This window comes from Amblyomma mixtum, chromosome 10 (genome assembly GCF_055824585.1).
Source record: "Amblyomma mixtum isolate Tamu chromosome 10, ASM5582458v1, whole genome shotgun sequence".
In the NCBI taxonomy this organism is placed as follows: domain Eukaryota; kingdom Metazoa; phylum Arthropoda; class Arachnida; order Ixodida; family Ixodidae; genus Amblyomma; species Amblyomma mixtum.
In genome coordinates, this window is record NC_143021.1 from 111,545,476 (window position 1) to 111,563,810 (window position 18,335).

At 46.4% G+C, this 18,335-nt stretch overlaps 1 protein-coding gene across 2 annotated transcripts in view; it reads right to left on the bottom strand.

Moving 5' to 3' along the window:
- Positions 1 to 18,335, bottom strand: part of LOC149326683 (methylosome protein WDR77-like) — a 72,658-nt gene that overhangs the window by 19,564 nt on the left and 34,759 nt on the right. The window contains exons 5-6 of one of the 2 annotated variants that reach the window (XM_089563195.1): positions 17,299 to 17,366; positions 7,538 to 7,592 (exon numbers count right to left, since the gene is read on the bottom strand). The exons of the other annotated variant lie outside the window; for it this stretch is intronic. Coding sequence (XP_089419321.1) covers positions 7,538 to 7,592; positions 17,299 to 17,366 — 123 coding nt within the window. The remainder of the gene's footprint in view (positions 1 to 7,537; positions 7,593 to 17,298; positions 17,367 to 18,335) is intronic. 2 annotated transcript variants of the gene reach the window in all.

An 18,335-nucleotide genomic window follows, 5' to 3' on the forward strand; every position in this document is an offset into this window, starting at 1 on the left:
AGGCCGGCAAAGAGTTGCTCTTTAAATCCTCGCATGAGCAACCTTACTTTTTCTTCTTCCTTCATGTTTGCGTCGGCACACCGGAAGAGACGCTTCATTTCCTCAGTGTACACAGCAACGGTCTCGTTTGGGTGTTGTATGCGAGACTGTAGCAGCTGCTGGGCTCTCTCCTTTCGCACAACGTTCGTGAAGGTCTTTAGAAGCTGCTCCTTGAATGTTTCCCAGTTCGTGAGGTTAGCTTCCTCATTCTCAAACCAGACTTTTGCTGGTCCCTCCAAGGTGAAGAAGACGTACCTAAGCTTCGTAGCATCATCCCAGTTGTTGAAGGCAGCCACACGGTCGAACTGTTCCAGCCATTCTTCGGGGTCGGCGCCAGGCGAAGCGTCGAAGGTTGGTGGCACCCGGGGCTGGTGAAGAATGATTGGAGCCGTCGGCTGGGGCAAGCTCATGGTGGACGTTCCTGCTGGCTTTCGTTTCCGGGTAGGGTCAGGCAGAATCCCGAACTCAGGTGCGTCTCCTAGCAGACGTCGGCTTGCGCGGTGGACTGGACTCAGGTCCTGCGGTGAATGACTCGAAGGGCTGGCGTCGCGACTTGCTGGGGGTGTCCGGTACATGGAAGGCTACCCAGCACCTCCACCAGATGTCACGTTGTAGTGACGGCAGTCCAGCGGTCAGGAAGACACCAGAAAGACTTGTAAACGAAGCTCTTTATTTGGGCTGACTTGCGCCCTCAAAAGAACTGAATCACTCGGCGGTGGCGTAAGCAACAGGCGTGCTCGGCGGTCGTCAAACTACGAATGCCCGCCGCTCGCGGCATCGCTCAATTTAAAGCCCGCAAAGAAACTTCCAGATAGCAGGACAAGATCATCTACAGTAATCTGGAAAAACCTAGATGCAGCCTTTCATGGCTACAATCAATCGAGATTAGACTGGTCGCTTCTCGCGTCACGAGCAGAAATGATAACAGCCCTTTCCTGCAGCCTTGAGCGTGAACGAACAAACACTACAATGATCTGTGGCAATACGACTATTTTTGCTGTTGCATACAGTCTCCTCAGAGGTAGTCATAAAGCCTTTCTTTCGTTCCTTGACACATTTCTAGGGTGGATTAATGGAAATGGCTGCAAACTCTTGGTGCAGACTTGAATATTGACCCACTACATTCATCCCCACTAAGGGAAGAATTGTGCTATACTTTAGAAACTAATGCATTGACTAACCTTACTGAACAGCCCATTCGTATACAACGAGATACATTGTGGGAATCCTGGCTACCCGCCGTTGCCTTTGCGCAGCTGTTGCCGGCTTCCCGCGTTGTTTCTCCTCTTTCCCTTGCTCCCGCCTCAGGCGGTGGAAAGGCGGCAAAGTGACTAATCACTGTCATTTGGCCACAGCTCCGCCCCGGCTCCCCAAGGTCCTTTGCCATTGGCGCCTTTTGGCGGGATTTTGGGACCCGCTTGGGCAGCTGTGCACCGCGCGACCATTCGAGCGGGGCCTGGAGAGAGATCCCTCCGAGACAGCGTAAGGTGCGTACGCTACTGTTTGTCCGAGCCGGCCTTTGCCATTCAGACCAGTGCATACTTGAGCTCGCCCGCACGGGTCCTCTGACCTGCAGCGGCTCGAGCCTGTCCAGCGGGGTCCAACGACCGCCGACAGGCGTACCTTGCGTTGACTGCCCGCTCTCTCTCGCAACCGGCCCAATGGTCAACACGAGAGAGAGAGAGAGATCACAGCACTGCCGCGGGGACATTCTCCTGCAGCGGCGTGCTAGTGGCGAGCATTGCTCTAGTCGCTTCGTGCGCGCAGCGGAGCCTTGCTCCTCGCGCGCCCCCGGGACGGGGTGACTATTGAGTGTTTGTGTACCTGCTGAAGGACGACGTGAGTAAACGTCTCCTTTGTGAACTTGGAGGCCTATTTCTTTGCGGCGAATCGCTCTCCTCCCAGCGGAGGTTGAGTGCGCCGCAGCGGTGCCCCAGGGTGTGTGTGGTGACGGCTGATCAGGGCCCTTGGCTCGCGCGAAGCCCGAACCCACGGTGGTTGGTGGCCTGTGTCCACTCAGAAACCCACAACAACTACACTCATAGACAGTTTTATCACTAACGCTACAAATATGCCTATCAGTTCAGGGGTTCTTCAAACACACATTAGCGACCATTTGACCATATATTTAGTGATTAGCCATAAAGAGTTCCAATTAAAAGACGCGAGACCGACAGTAAGTAGATTTCAGCAGATAAATGAAGGCACCTTGGAGTTTTTTTATAATCTACTTTCAAATACATCCTGGGAGGGTGTTCTTTCAAGCACTGATGCCGAGGAAACTTCTATCAGAACATCTTCACAGACAAATTTGTAAGTTTATAATGACTGCTTCCCACACACAACCCAAAAGCGGCCGCGCGGAGCACGCAAGCTATGGATTACCACTGAATGCATCAAAGCTATAAAGCTGAAAAGTGTTCTTTATCAAACAGTTTTCAAATCCACAAACGAAGACGATCTAGATGACACGCTGAGAAACAAATGGTTTCTCAGCATGTCCTTATAGCACTCACCATGTAACCATGGTTGAAAAACAGCGCACAAAAGACTAGACACAAGAGTAAAGGCGACGACAGGACAAGCGCTGTACTCACAACTAAGGCTTTATTGCGAAAACCTCGGTATATAATACATGAAAACAAATTGAACAAACAAAACTATGACAATGATAAACTAGCGTGCGCCCAAAGCCCAAAATCTGCCAAGAAACGTGATCTCGTTATCACTTAAAGCAACCGAAGGTTTGCTAACGCAGCCCCGTTGCTCCGTTGCGATGAAGTATGCTTCTGCTACTTCCCGCGTGGTTTGATCTCTGCACTGCAGTGCTGAAAGTGCACTGCTTTGTTAAGTCAAGCAAAGGTGTTGTATACTCACAGAGAGCACACCCCGCGGGAAGTAGCAGAAGCATACTTCATCGCAACGGAGCAACGGGGCTGCGTTAGCAAACCTTCGGTTGCTTTAAGTGATAACGAGATCACGTTTCTTGGCAGATTTTGGGCTTTGGGCGCACGCTAGTTTATCATTGTCATAGTTTTGTTTGTTCAATTTGTTTTCATGTATTATATACCCAGTTTTTCGCAATAAAGCCTTAGTTGTGAGTACAGCGCTTGTCCTGTCGTCGCCTTTACTCTTGTGTCTAGTCTTTTGTGCGCTGTTTTTCAACCATGAACTTATACCAACTCGCCCAACTTAACATTCTACTAAACCATGTAACCAGTTGTGTCTTTCATACACCAGTGCAAGTTAAGTGCAAAATTTTTTTTTAAAATCTGCCATTTCTAAGGATACGCATGATTGAAACCAGCTTTGGGCAAGTTCTTTTGTGAAGTACTTTCATGGGGCATAACTGCAGCGCAAAAACCATTAACACATAAGGGAGAAACACCTGCATACAATCACTGCACTTGATTTATTGTACCAAATCAAGGTGAATATGAAGGCTGCATCGCGCATGCGTGCAGATTTCAGAAAGAAAACGTGCTTATGCAGTTCTTGTACCCACACAAGATCACGTGTGGCCTCATCTTTGCTTTTGCCTAGTACCTTTGCACTGCCAAAATGCGGCAAACATACCATGCAGGACCTCCAATGCTCAACCAAGTGCACGTCCTCGTTGTTCTCTAAATATCATCCGTGCCCCCTCAACTGGTCCTAGACACATTTGCCAGTCTATGAAGTCTATAAAAGATCTGCCAGTGCCTTAACTGAGCCACAGGAAGTGATATCAATGTGCGTTAAAGTGTGTTTGTCACTACTACTAGATATAACCCGAGCTGCATTTTCTTCGAATTCAGATGAAGCATTACATAGCCGAAGAAGCTTGCTGCCAAACATCAGCACTTTCATGGCTCTTGGCCTAAAGTGAGCGGGCAGACCATGCCTCGCAGCCATTTTTGTCGTCGGCCATGCTGACAGCGAGATTTTCCCAAATGAACTTTACAACAGTAATAGCTGCCATTTACTCGATCCAAAAATTCCACTGCATGGCATGGAACACTGACTACGCATCGCCACTGTGTACCCAAGCTTAGCGTCGACATGGGCTCTTTTCAAAGCTGTCACTCGTCAGGGCTTAGCAAAGATGATTTGCTGGCAGAAGCACTATCTTAATCATCTGCTTGACTATGCCCACCGCACAGCAAAGGCCCATTTCCAACTGACCCTATCCTTTGCCAGCTGTGGCCACCATATCTGCCACAAACTTCTTAATCTCATCCACCCACCTAACTTTCTGCAGCCCCCTGCTACGCTTGCCTTCTCTTGGAATCCACTCCGTTACCCTTAAGGACCAGCGGTTATCTTGCCTTCGCATTACATGCCCTGCCCAAGCCCACTTCTTCCTCTTGATTTCAACTCTGATGTCATTAACGCGCGTTTGTTCCCTCACCCACTCCGCCCATTTCTGATCTCTTAACTTTACACCTAACATTTTTCTTTCCATAGCTCGCTGCGTTGTCCTTAATTTAAAGGTGCACTGAAGAGGAATCTGAACTCGTCTTTTTGCCGCGGGAACTCGATCTACACGTTCCTAGCATTCTTAGAAACTGCGACTTATTGCGCTGTGTGGCCGATTTACCTAATTAGGTAAATCGAATTAACGTCCAGCTCCCGCCTTTTTTTTTTTAATTCTCCCTCGTACGGTGGCCGGAGTCGACCAACGCGTGGAGTGCCCTTCAGCCAGCTCCGTGGAGGCTTTGCTTTCGCTTCATTTTGTTTTTTAGGTTTCCGTGAATAAATAGTTTCATTTGCAGATAATATAACCGCAAAATAAGCCCGCAGAAATAAAAATATGCGCGGACTATTTGCTTCTATGGACTACTACGTATTACTCCGCCGATGGCAGAGCAGCAAGCCGCCACGGGATTGGGTGAAAGGCACTCCACGCGTTGGTCGACTCCGCCTACCGTACGAGGGAGAATTAATTAAAAAAAAAAAAAGGCGGGAGCCGGCCGTTTATTCAATTTAATTAGGGAAATCGGCCACACAGGGCAATAAATCGAAGTTTCTAAGAATGCTCGGAACGTGTAGATTGAGTTCCCACGGCAAAAAGACGAGTTCAGATTCCTCTTCAGTGCACCTTTAAGCTGAACCCTCTTTGTTAGCCTCCATGTTTCTGCCCCATAGGTGAGCACTGGTAAAATAAAGCTGTTGTATACTTTTCTCTTGAGGGATATTGGTAAACTGCCATTCATGATCTGAGAGAACCTGCCATATGCGTTCCACCCCATTCTTATTCATCTAGTTATTTCCTTCTCATGATCCGGATCAGCGGCCACTACCTGCCCTAAGTAGACATATTCTCTTACTACTTCCAGCACCTCGCCACCAATTGGCAGCGTTCTTCCGGGACCACAGCACGCTCGAGGTCATAAGGCATTGTGCATACAAGGTGGCTAGTTTCTCTAGCTCCCTCTCCCCGCCGTCCCCCTTTCCCCCTTTCCATACCGCCCCAGACTTGCTGCTCCCTCCTTCGTTATTGGCGGGATGTCCTGTGCGCTACTGCCCATCTCGTTTATGTCGAACTCTGTTCTTCAGAGCAGATGTTGGCTACCTTGCACTGACTGATTAGCTCTGACAGTTCTTGCTGTGTCTGTCTGTCATATGCACACCCAACCTGGTGTCTGCACCATTTGAAGCCAAGCGAGAAAGCACAACCTACATGATGGTGGCGTAACAGTGCCACAGACCAGAGCAGAGGGAAGAGCAGCACTGCATTGTGTCCCTTCTCTTTTGTTTATTCATTCCGATACCTGCAGTGCCCTTTGCTATACACATGACACACTGCATAAACTTAACAACATTCTAGCCTGAAAATGAACGGGTACTACAGGAGAGCTAGGACAGAATAAGATGTGGCAAAATAAACATTTCCTACAGGTAGCCCATTGCAGCACATAGTACATGCCAGCACATGGCATGGAAAACAATGAAATACCTACGCAGGCATGCCATATACAGTAAAAGCTCGTTAATTCGAACTTCACGGGACCAGGAAAAAAGTTCGAATTATCCGATATTCGAATTATCGAATGGCCGCGAAAAAACCGGCAAGAACCATTTGCATTACGGTATTATATGTATCGTATTTACTCGCGCAACGAACCCACTCGCATAATGAACCCACCCAACCCCGATTTTTGCCAAAGAATTTGAAAAAAAAAAAAAGCGTCCCTCCGTTTCGCGCGGTCACGGTCCACAACGCATTTCTTGGTGGCGCGCCAAGATGCTGCGCTGCGATAACATCACGGTGTGTTTACTTTTGGCGTTAGCTCTAGCAAGTGGGGAAGCGAACTTGGCAGAGTGCCAGCACTTGTCTGGTTGTGCAAGCCTCGTTTTCAGTACGTTCGCCTTATCGCATGGGCGATTGGGGCGGACGCCGTCTACTGCCACTCGGTCATAGGAACGCGCGATAGCAGCAGCAAACGCCTTTTGCAGCGAACGATGCTAAGATGCTAAAAGCCGGCATCATGATCGCGGCGGACCGCGTGCTTCCGTTGGCGACTGATGGGTGAAAGGACGGACGACACTCGCAAAGAAAAAAAAGAAGTTTTTCGCGCATAATTTGTAGCGCCCGTCCGAAGTCATAGCCTTTCACGGGCGTTGGCTGGGACCGCGCCGACAGTACTTCTCGGTATTTCCGAATTAACAAGGCTCGAATTAACGAGTATTTAGTTGCGATTTCCGGAGGTTGCGCGGAAAAGAGGATAGGCAGCCGCCGCCAACCCCTACCCTCCGGTGCCGCCTAGTGCCGCCGGCCGCCGCGCCGGTGATGGCGCCATGTAGGCTTTAACCACTCATCCACAGTTTTATCTGGTTCCATCTTCTGTCCCCGTTTAGGACTTGGGCAGCCTCTGACTATGCGGAGATGCTTTTTTTTTTGGGCCACGTGCTGTGCGCCAAGCCGCACAGGCGCGGCGGCGCGTAGTTCGAATTATCCGTAGCGGAACCGACTCGCTTTCGAATTAACGGGCTTTTTTATACACAGATCTCTATGGAGCTTGGCCGGACCAAGCAGTGTAGTTCGAATTATCCGAAATTCGAATTATCGAGGTTCGAATTAACGAGCTTTCACTGTATATATATATATTATTTCTTGGCAGCTGATTGATTAATATAAGATAAAGTCACCAGAACTTGAAAAACATAACAAGATTTAATTCACGATGTTTCGGCTGGAGGACAAAATACTGCAATACACTCGAAAAAGGCTGGTCCTCCAGCCGAAACGTCGTGATTTAAATCTTGTTATGTTTTTCAAGTTCTGGTGATATATATATATAAAAGAAAGCAAACAAACAAAGAACCTGACGCACACTTATGTAACAACAATCCAGCGCAAATGGGTGCCAACACAATCTGACTCACAAAAAGCAAACTGCATTCAGAAATTCCCCAACGTTCTCTGGCCCTGTGCTGTTATGTCACCATGGTGCTGAGCAAGCATGCCAGCAAAAGCTGTTCTGTGCCACCAACAAAGAGAGAGGAAGAAGCTCACCCAGGACTGTGGCTGGCTCGCTCAGCCTCATGTCCCACGAGTGGACCTTGCCATCCTGGAAACAGGCACACCCACCACGATTAAGCATGGCCCCAAGACTGGCACACAGACGCGCTCGATTTCAAGCTGTTAACGTTGCTGAGCAATCAACAGTGTCGTAAAGTGATCCCCATGACTTAAATATTTAGTTAAATATTTAACAAAATTATGTCAGCATGTTTGCAAAGGCCTGCTCCTTGCAATAAAGCCGTTATGTAGAATCCCAATGACACAAACACGGCTGATATGAATTCATAAATTTACACGCCCGGAGTGCACTGCGTACAATGTGCAGAATTTTGGATGTTCCGAACACCCTCCCGCACCACTGCAGATGAATGCAGAGCTGCATTTGATTTTGGCAGCAGCGGCTGTACCGACCGGTTCACTAAATCTGCGCATCTTACACACAGGACACCACCCGCTTTCCCGGTGGCTTTGGTCTGCATCTTCGGCGGATCACCGTTGCACGTGCCGCATCTCCGACTATCGCACGTATCGCCGCTCATCTATAAACTGTCGTGGCCTCCAGTGTGACGTCAGCGAGCCGTGGACCAGGATTGGCTGCCGTAAAGAGGCACCGACTACAAAAGGACTGCACCTCGCAGCTGATCGTCATTTGGCAGCAGCGGCTGTATTGACCGGTTCACTAAATCTGCGCATCTTACACACAGGTTTGTGCAATCATTTGTAACCAATTTTTATATTTTTTTTCTTTCTGCCGCTGCTGCCAAGCTCTTGTACGTGTTTGCTGAACTGCTAATTTGAAATGCCTACTGAAGTGACAAAGCTGTTGAAAGATTTTAAACAGGAAATGCGAGATATGCGCAGTGCACTAGAGAAAGAGCTTCGAAAGGAATACAAAGAACTGAAAAAATCCGTTGATTTCTTTAGTGAACAGTTTGATGCTATGGCTGAGCGCTGCGCAAAACTAGAAAAGCAAAACTCAGCGCTAAAGAAAGAAAATGCCGAACTATCACAGGAATGCACAGGACTGAAACAACAACTATCTGATCTTGAAGACCGGGTGACAAACCAAGAACAGTACTCGAGGAACCGGAACATTGAGATTAAAGGCGTTCCGGTCAGCGACGACGAGAACGTACCTTCAATCTTGAGCAAACTAGGAGACGTCATAAGCGAACCCATTTCTGATTCCGATGTAGAAATGTGTCATCGTGTGCCAAGGAAAGACAAAGGATGCCCTAACATTGTCGTGCAGTTCCGCTCTCGTGCGAAACGGGAAGCGGTGATTGAAAAGGCCAGGAAAAATCGAATTTATACCTCTGATTTTGGTTACGAGAGTGCTGATGGTTCCAGTTCTCCCCCGGTATTTATTAATGAGCACCTTTGCCCCGCCTTGAAGAAACTTCTTGGACAAGTTGTGGAGCGAAAGAAATTAAAAGAATGGAAGTACGCGTGGACAAAGGGCGACAAAATTTTCGCGCGCAAGACAGACACGTCGAATGTGCTGCGCATATCTTGCCTTGCGGACATCGATAAGATGAAGTGAGGAACTAGGATTCCGAGCAATTTGCCAACAGCCATTCCCGTCAATGGCTGGCAAATCGGTGAACCCTGCGGATGTGACTAAAATTTATCATGAAAAGCCATGCACATCTTTCTTCCTGTTGAACACTCAATCAGCGCGCAATAAGTCTGATGAGCTGTGTGCCTTGTTTTCATGTTTTGGCTTTTCATTTGATGTTATTATGCTTTGTGAAACATGGTACCGACACGACCACGAAGTTATACAGATCCCAGGTTACACAAGACACTACTTAAATCGCTCAGTCAGGAACGGTGGAGGCGTACTTTTCATGGCCAGGGAGAATTTTCAGTGTGAAAAAATCGACGAGTTTCCGGCGGTTACAGCGGACTTTGAAATCTTGACTGTCGTTCACAACAAAAGCATATTTTCTGTTTTATATCGCCCTCCAGGCGGGAACGTTGCAAACTTTTTCACATTTATGGAAAACTTCTTATCCTGGATAAATGAAAACAGGTATGAACTCGTCTTGGGCGGCGATATAAATATTAACATGTTGAACGAAACGCAGCTGAGTACTGATTTCACTCGACTTTTAGAAGCTAATGCATGTTTCAACACAATTACTGCTCCAACTCGCATTAGCAAGGACTGTGAAAGTTTGCTTGATGTTTTCATTATAAACACTGAATCTCGAACTATTAACTCCGGAGTAATCAGCGCTCATATTAGCGATCATTTGCCAGTATTTCTTCTCTTGGAATCGTATGTCTCGAGTAAAGAGCCAAAGCAGTGTCCCCCGATCACTATCCAAGATATTAATCCAGCTACACTCGAGGATTTCCATACAAGAATATCACAAATAAATTGGCTCGACGTGTACAATCAGTCTGACGCAGACGCCGCGTACGAGTCATTTCTGTGTCTTTTCAAAAAGGCTTACTCGGAATCTTTTCACCCTAAAACACTGAAGCCTAGAAAAGCTAGAAAACCTTGGATAACCAGTGCACTTCTGAAACTAATCAAGCAAAAAGATGCTCTATTCAAACGTTTTTTGGACACAAGAGACACGTGCCATCTATCCGAATTTAAGAAATTTCGGAATAAGTTAACTGCAACCCTCAGACAAGCTAAGAAAGATTACCTTCATAGGTTGTTTGATCCTGAAGCTGTAAAGCGGACGGACATCACGTGGAGAAACCTTAGCGCAGTGCTTAACATTGGATGTCAGCATCCAGAGGGCGTACGAGAATTGATCATTAATGGGGAACTTTCATCAGGCGCGCATTTAGCAAACGCTTTTAATAATTATTTTGTGTCCCTAGTGAATAGTTTGCACGATCCTCGCTCCGCAGAGTACGTCAATTCCAAAACTTGCGATAGTGCTTTTCTGCATCCAACTAGCGCCGAAGAAATTTGTCTTACGTTCTCCGCTCTGCGAAACAGTAAAAGCTGCGATATTGATGACCTGCAAATACGCCCCGTAAAACACGTTTTAGATCTGATATGTCCAGTTCTTGAGCATGTGTATAATTTGTGCTTTGTAAACAGTATATTTCCTAAGCGCATGCAACTCGCAAGGGTTACAGTGCTCTTCAAAGCCGGTGATAGAAACAACATGTCTAACTACAGACCAATACAGTCCAACCTCGTTATAACGAAGTCGCATTTTGAGCGGAAATTCGTTCGTTATATCCGATATTCGTTATAAAAGCATGCACTCAAATTCCGTCAGAAAAGGTCTGTTAATAAACCCAAGTAAAGGCACTTTAGGATGGACAGCACAGGGTTGAAAAAATGCACTATTTTTTAATTCAACGCGTGGTATAAGCATGTCAAACCTCGCCTTGCATTTCGTACTGGAAAGCAAGAGCGAACTCACAAGTCAAGATGCTGGCCAGGTGCAAAAACTAATTTATTTAAAAAACGACGTAATCTTCGTTTGGCGGCACTTCGCTCTATTTGACAGGTTAAATTTTTCGACGAAATCAACACAGAGCAGCGCTTTCTCGATGTCAGCTGATTTGGCCACAAGGAGGTTCCCGAGGTACCCCCTCAACTTCGCCATCTTCACATGCATTGCTGTTTGTAGCATCATCTGTAGAAACCACCTGATCCACAATTTCCTGGTCGGTCAGTTCGGGCGCCACAGCCAAGTTGTCATCTCCACAGATGAATTCCTCGAACGTAATGTTCGGAACGGTCAGTTGACGCCATGTCGTCTCGCCGAATTTGTCCGCTTGGAAGCTTTCTGCCTACTTCTCGCAGTTCTCAGCGCCAACGGCTGCTTCTTCACCAGACAGGACGTGGCAAACAATCCGACGGCGGTCATTAAATCGCTGCAGCCAGCCACTGCTTGCATAAACGTCATTGTGCCTCAGACGCAAGTCAGACTTCTCGCCTCCCTTTGAAGGACGGCACCGGACACAGGCAGGTTACGCGCTATAACGTCCTTGAACTATGCAAACAAAGCATCTTCAACATCCTGGTGGTGACAAAGCCTTACACTCTTGCTGTCATTCTCCACAACACCTGCAGAGTGGACGTTTGCAACCTTCTGCCTTGCGCTCAAGATGGTTGATAGAGTGCTAGGCGCGACACCGAAGTCCGCGGCAATGACTTTTCCTTACGCCCGCTGTCAACTGCCCTGAAGATCTTTATCTTCGTTTCAAGCAAAACTGCTGTAAGAACGCCGCGACAGCGTCTACGGAATGGACTGCAGAGATCATAAAGATAGCGCGGAGATAGCGTGCGAGTCGGCAATCGTGCCGGCATGGTGGCCGGGGAGCACGGGCGTTGGTTCGATCACGTGTCAGTCACATGCTACGCAGCCGTTGATGCTAGATTCATTCGCTCTCCCTAGATGGCGTGGCGTGCGGAAGCGCGGGTGATTCAAACACATTTTAGGTGTGGGCGATTCAAAAGATCAAAATTTAGCGTGTTTTGAAATTTTTTCCTCCCCCTTTGCGCATTTTGAGCCCTGTGAATACAAAACTGCTTCGTTATAACCGATATAGTGTCGAATTTTGAATTTTTCGTTTCGTTATACAGATAGAACTCCCATAGAAATAAAGCATGTCCAACCAAACTTTTCTTTCACTTCGTTATATCCGATAATTCGCTGTATCCGTGTTCGTTATAATGAGGTTCGACTGTATCCATTTTACCTGTATTTTCAAAATGCCTAGAAAAATTAATAACACTCAGAATGACCGCTTTCTGCGAAAAACACAATATCCTTACTGACTGTCAGTTCGGTTTCCGAAAGGGTCGTTCGACAGAGTTAGCTCTACTAACACAAAAGGAACTACCGTATTTACCCAATTCCAACGCGCCCCCGATTCCAACGCGCACCCAATTTATGGCACCAAAAAAAAAAAAAATTTTCAAGCCCCGATTCTAACGCGCGCCCGATATTGGTAATGAAAAAAAAAAAAAAAACTACAAGCCCCGCTTCTAACGTGCATGTGACTTCCACGAATGAAAATAATTTGCAACCGTTTTTATATTTTAAGGGGAGATGCGGGTGAAAAAACCGCGATTTTTTCGATAAAGTCGATTTTGTATTTTCTTGCGTTTTGTATTCCCCCAAGCCTCTTCTTTTATGTGTAAAAAAATCAAAGCCAATAATCAATGGGAAGTTAGTAAAAAATACTATTAAAGCACTCGCGGTGGCTCGCGAAAGTGCGAATTTGACCGAATTTCGGGAACGCGGCATTTCGCTCCACGGCGTCGCCCGCTCTTGAATATTCGCGGGGAAGTAGGTCTACCCATCGTCTACGACATGGTCTACGAGAAGCCACTTCGGCAGCGGCGCATTCTTGATAAAAATACGAAAAAAAAGATCGTTTCCCGCCCGAGTCGAGCGTCGCGACTGGCCCTTCAAATCACGTGGTACGATCGGAGCCGTTCCATTGGCTACGAGCATTCCACCGCACGGTCGGGCGCAGACGCTTTCTTCGTTCTGCCGCCACCGAGACGTGAACCAACGCTTATGCCCGGGTTTTTCTCCTATCTCCGCTATGGATGTGACTGAGAAACGAGATTTTCGCTCACGCAATTTCCTGACAAAGCATCAGTATAAAGGAAGACGCCCCAAGCGCAAGCGGAGAGCTCCGGTTACGGGAGGTTCGTCTGCTGCTAGGCGTAACTGCGGCAACGGCGATGCTTCTTGCAGAGCATCCATGACTTCGTCAGTGCGTCTGAGCGAAAGATAAAGATCTTCGACTGTAAAAACGGGCGCGGGAGCGCTGTTATCTGTGAGATCGGCATGATGCACGACCTCGTCAGCGGCGCGGCGTGCCCCGCCTGCGGACGATGTAATCTCTGTCAGAGAGTCGGCCGCAAAACAGAAAGGAGTCTCATCGTTTTTGGAAATTTACCGCCGAAATGACGCGTTTCCGACAAACGTTGTTTCATCAACATATTCTTCGATCCGCGTATCTTGATCGTGCAACGGCAGTGATGAGGCGTCCGCCCGCGGCAGTGCACGGGATACCGTCGTCGTGAACGCGGTCCGTGGTCGCTGAGCACGCGACCAATGACAAGCGCCACACCGGTTGAAAACGGCTCCTGCGACGCGGAAAACGACGAGCAAACGTGCTCCCATGTTTCCAGCAGTTAGTGAGCTCCCACATCGTATAATGGCGATGACGATGGGCAGCTATGGGGCAGTTTCGGTTTGCACTCGAATCCAACGCGCATGCGATTTTGAGACGTATTTTCCCCGAAAAAAGGTGCGCGTTGGAATTGGGTAAATACGGTAATATTACAAGCATTTGAGCAAAATTTTGTGGCACTAGGCATTTTCATCGATTTTTCAAAGGCCTTTGACACAATTAATCACACCACACTGCTAACAAAACTTGAAATTTATGGTTTCAGGGGCCCATTCCTTAGCTTAATCAAAAGCTATCTGCAGTTCAGGTGTCAGAGGGTTTCAATAAATAACTGTCTTTCAGATAACTTACCCATTCATTCTGGTGTACCTCAAGGAAGCATTCTTGGACCTTTGTTATTTAATATTTACATTAACGACATAATAAATATTAACACCACTGCCCAATTCATCATATACGCTGCCGACACTAGTCTGTTTTTTACATCTGGTTGTGCAAGGGACCTGTTGGCTCTTGCGAACGCTGCTTTAAGCGAACTCAATCGATGGAGTTCATTGAATTCACTGTCTATAAATAAAAGCAAGACAAAGGCTGTACTTTTTCAACCTAAAAACAAAAATGTCCACATTGACGGCCATTTGCAAATGGGTTCCTCGGTTATCAACATTGTGCCATCCATTAAGTGCCTCGGGGTCGTATTTCAAGAGAACTTACTTTGGAATCTTTGTACAGACTCAGTTGCTAACAAAATCGCTCGTGTTGTGGGGATACTAACGAAACTTCGATTTTTTCTTCCCTTGAGCGTGAAAAAGCTGCTTTACAACTGTCTCTTCCTGTCCCATCTGAATTACTGCCATTTAGTGTGGGGAAACACCACGATGTCTAACATCACAAAGCTTTATCTTTTGCACAAGAAAGCAGTGCGCGCTAATTCCTCATATGACGCTCATACGCAGCCTCTTTTCAGTGCCCTTAACTTACAGCCGGTCACCTCCATACATCGTAGTATTTTACTCAAGCGTTTCACTACTGCGAAAAAACAGAACACAAAATTCTTCAAGCATTTATCGCTATTGACAATGAGTTCTAACATTTACAACACACGTCACAGAGAAACATGGTACGTTCCTAAAACGCGCACTAACTACGGTCAACAAATGTTACGCCACACACTGCCATCTTTGTTAAACTCATTAGAAACTTAATAACAACGTAGCTCTCCTTTTAAGGGCTCATTGTGGATTCGTTTTTTTGTTTTGTTCGCTTTGCTGTAGTATACACTGACGCCATGAATGTCTAACCAATTTTCTTTGCTTGTTAGTAACTTATTATTTATGTTTGTGAATTTCAAAGCTATTTTTATTTCTATAATTTTATGCTTTATGCTTTCTGCTTTTTAAATCCTTTCAGCATTCTATCATTGATTTTTTTTTTGGCCGTATGTATTTCTGTTATAGCATAGAATGTTATAGAATGTTCACTAATACTTTTTTTTCGTTTATCCATTATTGTATCTTTTGTGCACAGTGCCATTTCTGTAGGGGGTACAGACCCCGTCAAGCCAAATCCATTTGGCTTTTTGTCTGTACTCCCGTCATCTGTACATGTATAGATGCAAATAAACTTGAATTGAACCCTCAAGCTGGAAGCACTGCCTCATACACAAGCCGCGCTGCACGCACTGCGAGTAGCGAGCTGATGCCATAAATAAATCCCGTCAGCCATAAACTGCGAATGCACTTCCTGTTTTTCTGTATACGCATTAATTTAGTTTCGGTGGATAGTTTGGGAGCTTTTTAGCGCCTCCATCACGTTCGATGGATATAAATCATTCCAGCAGGCATATTTACGTGAAAATGTTTCTCAGAAAATGAAAAGAAACTAGGAATTGAGAGATGAGTCTTCAAGTTCATTGTAGCGTAATTCGTTATGAGATGCACAAGTGGCTCAGAAAAAATTCCTCCCATTCTTTTTGCCTTATGGAGACGGTGACTCCAGCGTACAGCAGTAGGAAGGTGCACTCCAAGAGCAGTGTACCACATGACAATGCTCACTTCCTCTCCACTGTTCTTAGTGGCTCGGCATTTCAAATGTCATTCGATGACGTTCTACGTCACATCAGCGTTAACTCAGGACGTGCTACGTCCGCCGCTTAAGAACGTGGGTGGCGCTGGTGAACACTCCCAAGGTTAAGTTATTTCTAAACATAAATACCCCCAAAAGCAGAAGGTTTGACAGCCGTCGCCATAGCTCAGTGGTAGAGCACCGGACGCGTAATTCGGAGGTCGTGGGTTCGGATCCCACCGGCGGCATGTGGTTGTTTTTTCTTCTGCTTTTCTAATCAATTAGCTTTAAGCGATAACATATTCAGTAATATTATAAATTGATCAACACCCCAAAATAAATAAATAAACTAAAAATCCCCTGTGCCCCTTGGTTTCTGTGGCTTTTGGCTTCTCTCATATTCAACTAGAATGCCCAACTTGCACTGCGACACAATGATCTTCTGTTCTTGAAATGGTGCAATCTTGTAAGCAATCTTGAGATTGCGTTGTTGCAGACGGTGTTTCCGACACGAGAGTGAATTTTTGAGTGTGCTCCTGATGTCACCTGGTTGTGTTCCTTGAGGGGGTTGGGGCATAGAGTTTCTTACTATTACCTAGAGGGAAAGCTGGCAAGCCGTCTATGGGAGTCTGCATGGGGGCCCCTCGAGAGCACTTCAGCCACCATAGGCGCTCAAAGCATCATGGGGCGGTGAGCTACTTGTTGCGGAACTGCAACTTTCGGCCAAAAAATAATGCAAAAATAAAGCTGTTCGATAAATACGAATGTCCTAACATTCAATATCCTGTCTGCAAATTGCAACAAACGAGCAGAAAAGCCTTTAAGTGCAAAGTTTGCCCAAAATAAGAGATGGCTAGCTTTCCTATTGGCCAAGTAATGAACACTACAAAAGCTAATATTTCATAATTAACAGGCGCACTATTAAAAGTAAATATGTTTTCAAAAAAAATTTTGTTGCTTAAACACTTTAAGAGGTTTTTAATGGCATTTCAGAAAAGTGACACCTTTTATTGGCATCGTGTGCTATTGCGTTTTCATTACTATGGCTTTTGCAGACTGCATTCGCGTGAAAGTCGTCTGCAAACACACGAACAGCGTTTTCGGAATGAATCATCTTAGTAATGCCACTCTGTGTTCCCAAAAAAATAAGACTGTCCCGCACCAAGTAGCTCACCGCCCCATGATGCTTTGAGTGTCCATGGTGGCTGAAGTGCAGCGCCGCCAGCTTTCCCTCTGGGTAGTAGTAAGAAACTCTATGGGTTGGGGCAAGTTCTAATCTTGAGCCGATATCTGTGTTTTGGCTTTTCTTCCATGAGTGTAAACTTTTTGTTTGTGTTATTTCTGATCCATAAAGGCAGCCCTCTGTGAGAATAAAAAAAATCTAAGTTGTTAGTCGGCGCTGTGTTGTCCCGCTGTGCCAGTATGGCTGGTACAGTTGAAAACCAGCTCGAAGCTCATCTCTCTGCCCTGTTGGGGCTAGTCGTGAATGTCCCAATTCAGTGCCAGGCACACAACTCATCATCACCCATGGTGACCAAATATGGACTTGCCTTGCTGCAGGAGAGGAAGACATTGGGGTCCGTGGAGAAGACCACCTTCCACACCACATCCGTGTGGGCTGCACATAGAGGACAACCACAGTGACAGGTAAGATTAAAGTTGGACCAATTTTTGGAGCACTGAAATTTTTAATTTGGGGTACTTTGGAGCAGAGGAAAGTCAATTTAGAGGCAATCTGGAGCACCAAAATTTGCAATCTGGATCATTTCGGAGCAATACAATTTAGAAGCATTCTGGAGAATGTAGGTCTTAGCTTCAAAATCTCTTAAGTTGGCAAACAATGCTGGAAAAGTTTGAGCATGATGTTTGTCATTATTGGCACATAGTTGCACCTGAGATGGCTTAAGTTCTGCTTTATCATTGAAGAGGAGTCACCTTTTCGAAATACTTGTATTTTTCAACTGAAGAGCACATACTCTACATAACTCGCAGGTGAGGTAGCTCCCATGCGCTGATGTGTGGCTCTCCACTTTTCTTCATTCCTCACTAAATCTGCTCCACGTCAAAACCTACCCGGTTATTTATGGCGAGTCAGTCCTGACATTCTCTTCTGCACTTGTGCTTTCCTCAGTCGAGAGCAATGACACTCACCACCTCCTAACCCTTGTGGGCTCACTGAAGCATTGCACTAACCCTGCATGATGGAGCATCACCATGCTCCACACTGGAATGGATGACAAAGTGCAATGGCTCCACGCAGTTGTGCTCATTAACACTGACAAAGGAGATTTATGTGGCTCTGGCACTGAGTTTCAAACAGACCAACCATCCCCAGATGCGGTGCTCGGCTGCAATGAAGACGCAAAGGCCAGACACCTGTGTGCAAGAATGTACCGCATGGCTGCATCACAAACATTCATGAGTGTCAAAAATGTGATAGCACACACAAACGCTCACAATTTGTACCGCCAAGCATAAAAAAAGTTTCAAGCAGCCGCGGTGGCTCGAGTGGGCAGAGCAACGAAGTTGTAACGATGAAAATTTTTGGCCTCATCGCTTAGTCGCTTCTGGCATGTGAAACAGCCTT